This window comes from Hemiscyllium ocellatum, chromosome 7 (genome assembly GCF_020745735.1).
Source record: "Hemiscyllium ocellatum isolate sHemOce1 chromosome 7, sHemOce1.pat.X.cur, whole genome shotgun sequence".
NCBI lineage: Eukaryota > Metazoa > Chordata > Chondrichthyes > Orectolobiformes > Hemiscylliidae > Hemiscyllium > Hemiscyllium ocellatum.
The window spans coordinates 104113632-104122279 of record NC_083407.1 but is presented as its reverse complement, the minus strand read 5'-3'; the positions used below and the strand labels follow the sequence as shown (position 1 = coordinate 104122279).

Sequence of the window (8648 nt, the reverse complement as noted above, 5' to 3'; positions counted from 1 at the left end):
AGCCTGGTGTAGTGACCTCCCAGTCTGGGGTATTGACCTCCCAGCCTGGGTAGTGACCTCCCGGCCTGGGGTAGTGACCTCCAAGCCTGGGGTAGCGATCTCCCAGCCTGGTGTAGCAAACTCCCAGCCTGGGGTAGCGACCTCCCGGCCTGGTGTAGTGACCTCCTGGCCTGATGTAGCGACCTCCCAGCCTGGTGTAGCAACGTCCCAGCCTGGTGTAGCAACGTCCCAGCCTGGTGTAGTGACCTCCCGGCCTGATGTAGCGACCTCCCAGCCTGGTGTAGCAACGTCCCAGCCTGGTGTAGTGACCTCCCGGCCTGGTGTAGCGACCTCCCAGCCTGGTGTAGCAACGTCCCAGCCTGGTGTAGTGACCTCCAGGCCTGGTGTAGTGACCTCCTCCCATAGGAGCTTCCTAGCATGGTGTTTAGTGCAGTGAGGTCCTAGTACTGACTGGAAGCTAGGTTCAAGCATGGTCTGTTGTACTAAATTTTATTTTTGTAAAGCTGGACATCTTATTTCTCTATTGTCTAAGATCTTGTAACCAAAGAGGCAGTGTCTCGGTACATTTGTATCGAAGTTGGCATTGTAATTAGTGATGTGTAAACCGTTCACTATACTCATTGAGTATATGTGACAATGAAGACTGTTCCATTCTAATCTAATGTTATGCTTCAGTTATACAGGGCATTGGTGAACTACATCTGGAGCACCATGTATGGAGTTGGCTTCATTATTTAAGGAAGCAGTTCAGAGAGGGTTTATTTGGCTAATATCTCGCATTGGAGGTAAGGTTGAACAGGCTAGGCTTGTATCTGATGGAGTTTAGAAGAGTAGGAGGCAACTTGATTGAAACATCTAAGATCCTGAGAGGCCATGACAGATTGGGTGGAGATGATGTTTCCTGTCATGGGGGAGTTTAGAACCAGAATTGACTGTTGAAAGTAAGCAGTTGCTCATTTACAACAGAGATGAGGTGAAATATTTGTCTTCGAGAGGGCCATAAATCTTTGGAACTCGCTTTCTGAAAAAGTGGTGGATACAGAGTCCTCAACTATTTTTTGAGGCAGATTCTTGATAGATAAATTCTTGTTAGGCAAAAGGTGAAAGGTTATTGGGACAGGTGGGCATGTAGGTTGAAGGTTACAATCAGATCAGCCACAATCCTATTGAATGGCAGAGCAAGCTTAAGGAGTTGAATGGTCTGTTCCTGCTTCAAATTCATTTCTGCCTTTGTTCCACCCCTGTCAATCTCAAACTCTCGGAATCTCACTTCAGCACCCCACAACATTGCCCCTGTTGATTTCTCCCTTCCCCCTGTTCACAGGGCATGGGTGTCACTGGCTAATACAATACTTATTGCTCTTCCTAAATTGCTCTTGAGGACCCGCTGGTGAGCTGCCTTTTTGAGCAATTGCTGTCCTTAGGGTGCAGGATCACCCACAGTGCTGTTAGGAAGTTCTAGGATTTTGACCCAGTGACGTTGAAGGAATGGCAATATGTTTCCTAGTTGGCAGTGGCTCAGTGGTTGACACTGCTGCCCCACAGCGCCAAGGAACCAGGTGACTGTCTGTGTGGACTTTGTACATTCTCCCCGTGTCTACGTTGGGTGCTCCAGTCTAACCTCCTACAGGTTAGGTGGATTGGCCATGCTAAATGGCCCATATGTGTTCTGGGATGTGCCTGGTTTGGAGGGGTTAGCCATGGGAAATTTAGGGTTAGAGGAGTGGATATGATGGGAGTGAGGGGCATGGATCTGGGTGGGATACTCTTCAGATGGTCAATGTGGGCTTGATGTGTCAAATGCCCTGCTTCCAAACTGTAGGGATGCAATGATTCTATGAAGTCAGGATGGCAAGTGGCTCAGAGGGGAGTTTTCAGGTGGTGGTGTTCCGATATATACCTCATCTTTCTAGGCAGTAGAGGGTATTGATTTGGAACGTGCTATTGAGGGGGGTTTGTGAGATCCTCTTGGAGGTGGTTCACATTCCTGCCACTGTGTGTCGGTGGAGGAGGGAGAGAATATTGAAGGTAGTGATTAAGGTGGCAATCATAGAGACTGCTTTGTCCTGGATGGTGCTGCATGTCTCAAACATTATTGGAGCTGCATCCATCCAGGCAAGTGGAGAGTATTCCATCACACTCCTGAGTTGTGCCTTGTAAAGGGTGAACAGGCTTTGGGGAATACAGAGGTCAGTTATTCACTGCAGTATTCCGAGCCCTGACCTGCTTTTATAGCCATAGTCTTTGTATGGCTAGTCCACTTCAGTTTCTGGTTAATGGTAACCTCCAGGCTGTTGATAGTGAGGGTTTCAGTGATGGCAATGATGTTTAGTGTCAAGGGACGATGGTTAAATTCTGTCCATTGGGAGATAGTCATTGCCTGGGACTTGAATGACACAAATGTTACTTGCCGCTTATCAGCCCATACCTGGGTATTGTCCAGGTCTTGCTGAATATGAACATGCCAACACCAGTTAATACTGTCCCCTCTACAGTCTCAGGAACCTCACAATATCCTATCACCCTGTAATCCCTCTTTGTGGAACATTTCCCATGGCCGACATTGGTTAAAGGAGTTGAGGAACCAATCACCTAATTGGAAATAAATCTCATAAGGTGACATTTAATTTAGATTAGGGCTTGGTATGTGACAGCACATCGATGTAGCTGAAGCAAAAAACTCCAATTACAGAACATCTGTCATCAGCACTAAACTAAAACCAAAATTGATTGCTGGTTACATGAGCTTAATAGTGTGCTGAGCAAAATATGTTGTTAACATTGTAATTAGACACTCAGTTTGGAAAGAAATCCTTCCAAATTCAGGAATGCCAGAAATGTACTGCCAGTCAGTCAGTATCTGCTAAGAGGGATATTTTGGCTGAGAACACTTCTGGTTAAATTCAAAGGTCTTTATATCTTTGTTAAATTTTAGCAAGATAATGTTTCTGTTTCTGAGACAGACCCAAAACTAAGGCCCAACAATATAATGTGAAAAAAGAAAGTGCTGGAGAAACTCAGCAGGTCTGGCAGCATCTGTGGAGAGAGAATCAAGAGTTAATGTTTCGAACCCAGTGAGACTCTTCTTCAGCACAATAAAATGCAAGTCACTAATAAATCCAGTGGAGAAATCAAGAGAAATGTCTTTACTCAGAGAGTGGTTAGAAGGTGGACCTCACAACTTCATGGCGTAATTCGGATGAAAAGCACAGATTTATTTAATGGGAAAGTGGACAAGCAGAGAAAGGAGAAAAGAATAGAAGGATAGGTTAAAGCACGAGATGAAGTAAGATGGGAAGGATCTTGTGTGAAGCATAAACGCCTGTCTAGACTAGTTGGGCCGAATGGCCTGCACCTGCATTGTGCAATGTACAGGCCATTCTGCTCTAACATACATTTCGGCAAAGCAAATTCACGTTAACACGATTGATGAATACCGGATGTTGTTAAAGTGCAAACGTTTAAAATGTGTGTTGGCTACAGCACGATCACATCGCCAACGTTTTAAGTGTTATTTGTATTGCACAATTCTTGTACAGCCCAGGGTCACACAGGAATGCGACTACCATGCTATAGACAAAATGACTGTGCGTAATTTTGGTTTGTGTGTGTGAACCTGATTTTAAAAATGCTTGGAGGTAATTCCAATCCTTTGTGATGGTATGAAATGAATAAGATGAAATTGACAGATAGTGGAAAAAAATCATCAAGGGAGAAGTTAAACAGTTAGAATAAACATTCTGTGTCATTTTTAAAGAAGGTTAGCTTAAAGGGACACCATATTGTGTGCGTATACAATGTTGTGATTCTGCCTGGTATTTGGTTTGCAGTGGTCCCTCAAGCTTACAGAAGCCACTTGGTTTGCTTATTATCTACTTCATAACTTATATTGTGCTATAATGTTTTCAATAAACTAATGCATGGAGTTAATCAGACCCTGAGGAGCAACTGGGTACCAAAATATTATCATTAATCTGAAACTTTGCACCATCCCAAAAGGACAAAGTTATCTCTACTTTGTGAGTGCTGAGGCCTCCTCTGGAATGTTGCGTCCAGTTCTGGTTGCTGAGTGAAAGGAAGGAAGTTATTAAGCTGGAGAGAGTTTCAGAAGAGGTTTACCAGGATGTGGCCGGGTATGGAAGGTTTGAGTTATAAAGAAAGGCTGGATAGGCTGGTTCTTTTTTCACTGAAACTTAAGAGGTTGAGAGGTGACCTTGTTGAAGTTTATAAAATCATGAGGGGTATAGATAGGGTTAATGGTAGGTGTCTTTACTCAAGAATGGGGGATTTCAAGAGCATTTTTATGGTGAGAGGAGAAGGATTTAAAAAAGACAAGGGGGAAAGTTTTTACACAGAGAGCAGTTCGTGTGTGGAATGAATCTCCTGCGAAAGTGGTGGATGTGGGTACAATTATAAGACATTTGAATAAATACCTGAATAGGAAAGGTTTGGAGGGATATGGGCCAGGAGTAGGCAGGTGGGACTAGTTTAGTTTGGGATTATGTTCGGTATGGACTGGTTGGACTGAAGGGTCTGGTTTCATGCCCTATGATTCTGTAACTCTGTGACACAGATGTCATAATGTTGTACTCCACAATCAATCATTGTTCACTCCCTCAGTATAATGATTGCTTATTTAGTTCTGTGGGTAGTACAGAGGCAGAAACCGCAGGTTCAGGTCTGATTGCAGTGCATAAACATGAGCCTGATTAAGTATAAAAATAATGAAACATTGCTTTTATAGAAAATAGTATCTTTTAGACAACTGGCCAAAATTAACTGTAATCTGCTGGATGTTAGGCATCTGTCAAGGGATGTAAATTCTCCCAGTATCTAATATTCCTCCCTTTGTGAACAGAAAATTAGCCTGTCACAAATCTCATTAGCTGTTTGTAGAACTTGTCTTCTCTCGTAATGGCTGCTTTGTTTCACACATGAGGAGCTTGCTTGACCCATTGCATTAAGTTCCTAATGATTCATTTCATGGGGAGACTGTGGTGTCCATAAAAGGAAAAGACTTGCATTTATATAACACCATTCCCAAATCCCAAAGCACCTTTGCAGATAACTAAATAAGCTTGAAGTATGCCCCTGTTGTGTTATAGGAAAGGGAGCTACCAATTTACACACACAGTAACATGATAATGAACCAGATAATCATTTTTAATGATGTTGGTTCAGGCATTAATATCGATCAGGACACGAGGGAGAATTTGCCTGTCTCCAGAGGGTGCTTGAAGTGAATGTTGACCAGGATCTCACTCAATGCTGTATGAAGTGTTTATTTTTTTTTAATTAGGTGACAAGTAGGAGCTTTGCTTTGTCCTGAATATTTAATTGGAAATAGAAATTAAATTACTTCCCAATTCAATTCACAGCTTCTTGAAAAGCAGCCAATCCGAGATGTTGTGAGGTATAAACAGAATCGCTACAATAAATCTTCCCCGTCCTTACCCTCTGATAACATCAGTCAGTTTCTGTTATTCCTAAAAATAACTCAAGCTGTAGATTACACACAAACCAAAATTTTCCTTGCGGAACAGTAGCGTTTAAAGACATCACAACTACCTCAACTTAGACTAGACCTGAGATGTTGTCCACCATATACCAACAAGCCAAGTATTCACTCCTTACTGGAATATCAGTGGCATTGGTTAGACTGGCATTTATTGCCAACCTCTAATTGCCCTTGAATGTGCTGCCTTCTTGGACATTGGTCCCAGTCTCCCTGTCTCATCAGGAAAGAGAACTGGCTGATGGACATCAGGACCCTGTGGATATCCTGGCTCACAGACGTACATGTGCATTGCCGACAAAGTTGGAATTTTACAGTGGCCTGATTCCTTGCTGCCAGGGACATGGGACATGCAAAACCATCTCTGTCCACCCAATCATTCTGACTCCCCATGCCCTTTATTCCTGTCCATCTCATGATTGCTACGGAACCTTCACCTACCCACCTCCTCCATTGACTCTGCTCAGTTGTACACCTTTCCCTCTACACCCTCCCCCCCAGCCTACCATGCCACTCCCTGACTGTGGACGAGCTTCCAGCCTGGTCCTGAATGTTAAAACCTTTCAATCTGCAGCACCACCATAACCTTAAGGCTTCCCAGGGCTTTTGAGGAATCTGCCACCTTCCCACACCCTTCACAAATCTGACTTGGATTGAAGCCCAATGCTCAGGAAAGAACACAGTCATATTTCATCGTCTACCAAAGTCACCACAGCTTATTCGTTCTGACAGCTTTATTAGGAACTTCAAACGCACAGAAAAAAAATCATAGAAAAGTTCAAAGGGCGTACAATCTCTAATTAGCAAATGAGGCACTTGTGGTTGAGCCAGGAGCGGTGCTGACTCATCCAATATTAAGGTCGCATAGGTGTCACACAATCAATCTCACAGTACAGTACTGATGGTGTCAAACTCCTTGGTGATCTGTGTGCTTGGGAGCGACTTAAGGTACTCGAGGTGACGCCTGGCATCTTCCTGATTCTGGCGCACGTAGTACACGATGTAGGAGATGACCATGGTGAACCAGCCAAACATGGTGATGAACATGGCGACATCGGTCGTCTTCTGGTGGATGTTGCAGAAGTTGATACCTGAATCGAGGATCTGGATGAGTGGCTGGCCGGCGTACTCCTCCTGCACCGAGGAGTGGCAGATGAAGTCGTTGACCGTTTCCGGGTCAAGGGTCAGCTCCTCGATGATCTGCTGCAGCGAGCATTCACAGTGCCACGGGTTGTCTGAGAGTCGGATCTTTGCTTTAATTTTACTGAAGGCCTCCTTTGGCACACTCTGGATCCTGTTGCTCGACAGATCAAGCATCTTGAGGCCCTCAGGGATTCCTTTGAATGCTTCAATATCTATTGACTCAATGGCGTTTTTGGATAAATCCAGTTCCTTGAGTAGGTAGAGGTCTTTGAAGGCATTGCTGGGTATTTTGGTTATCCGGTTGGAGTTGAGATGTAAGGTCACGGTGTCAGCAGGGAGGTCCTTGGGGATTTCCTTCAGGTTCTTGCCAGTGCAGCGGACAAATTTCCCGTTCTTGTCGAAACACTGGCAGCTTCTTGGGCACGTGCTGGTGACCGCCTGAAGCAAAGAAAAGACCAGTAGGAGACTACCCAAGGCCATTGACTGCTCGACCTTGAACCGGAGCCATGTCAAGCTGCCCTCTGACATGGTGAGAAGAAGGTCTCAATGCCACCCATTAGAATAGCTCATCCATTCCGAGAGCAGCCAAGTCACTCGAGGGGCCAGCGCCAGCAGAGACTCTGTGGACTAAAGGAAAATAGGACAGTGAGAAGATTAGGCCAACAACCATTCCCTCTTTCCATTGAACGATCTAGGACTGAAACAGTTAAATTGATGATGTAGTAGACAGTGAAGAAGGCTATCTCAGATTACAAAGAGATCTCGATCAGTTGGGCTGAGGATTGTTAGAGTGAGTTTAATTTGGATACATGCGAGATATTGTGTTTTGGGCAGGACGTATACAATTACAAGGAGGGCCGTGGGTAATGCTTTAGAACAGGGAGACACGGAGATCAAGGCACATAATTCTTTGAACTTTGAGTCACATATAGATAGGGTGGTTAAGAAGATGTTCAGTACACTTGCCTTCATTGTTCAGACATATGAGTACAGGAGCTGGGATGTCATATTGAGGTTGTACAGGACTCTTTTGGAATACTGTATCCAATTCTGGTCATACAGCTGTATAGAGTCAAAGACATGTACAGCATGGAAACAGACCCTTCAGTCCAACTTGTCCATGTGGACCCCAGTTATCCCAAATTAATCTAGTCCCATTTGCCAGCATTTGGTCCATATCCCTCCAAACTCTTCCTATTCATATACACATCCAGATGCCTTTTAAATGCTGTAATTGTACCAGCCTCCACCTGGTACTTGCTCTGGCAGCTCATTCCATATACGCACCACCCTCTGCATGAAAAAGTTGCCCCTTAGGTCCCTTTTAAATCTTTCTCGTCTCACCTTAAACCTGTACCCTCTAGCTTTGGACATCCCTACCCTGTGAAAACGATCTTAGCTATTCACCCTATCCATGCCCCTCATGATTTTATAACTCTCTGTAAGGTCACTCCTCAACCTCCTATGCTCCAGGGAAAACAGTCCCAGCCCAATCAGCTTCTCCCTATAGTTCAAACCCTCCAACACCAGCAACATCCTTTTAAATCTTTTCTGAACCCTTTCAAGTTTAATAGCATCTTACCTATAGCAGGGAGACCAGTATTCCGCAAATGGCATCACCAATGTTCTGTTATAGGAAGATTATTGTTAAGCCGAACAGAATTCAAAAGAGATTTACTAGGATGTTGCCAGTGTTGGAGGGTTTGTGCCATAGGCAGAGGCTGAATAGGCTGAGACTTTTTGCATTGAAGCTTAGGAGGTTGAGGGGTGCACCTCACAGAGTTTTATAAAATCATGAGAGGCTTACGTAAGGGGAATGGCAGCTGTGTCTTTCCAAGGGTGGGAGATTTCAAGATTTGAGGGCATGTGTGAGGAGAAAGATATTAAAAAGAGATGAGGGGTAACTTCTTTATACCGAGAGTGGTTTGTGTGTGAAGTGAACTTGCAAAGGAAGTGGTGGATGCTGTTACAATTACAATATTCAACGGAC

At 44.3% G+C, this 8648-nt stretch overlaps 1 protein-coding gene across 1 annotated transcript; it reads right to left on the bottom strand.

Moving 5' to 3' along the window:
• Window positions 1-6400: 6400 nt before the first annotated feature.
• On the bottom strand, window positions 6401-7186 carry lrrc3 (leucine rich repeat containing 3). The gene has a single exon (XM_060828162.1). It carries the CDS (start codon window positions 7184-7186, stop codon window positions 6401-6403), a length of 786 nt encoding a protein of 261 aa, XP_060684145.1.
• Between the last annotated feature and the right edge of the window lie 1462 nt (window positions 7187-8648).

Coding starts and splice junctions, on each gene's coding strand:
- lrrc3 (XM_060828162.1), bottom strand. CDS start 7,186: ATGTCAGAGGGCAGCTTGACATGGCTCCGGTTCAAGGTCGAGCAGTCA.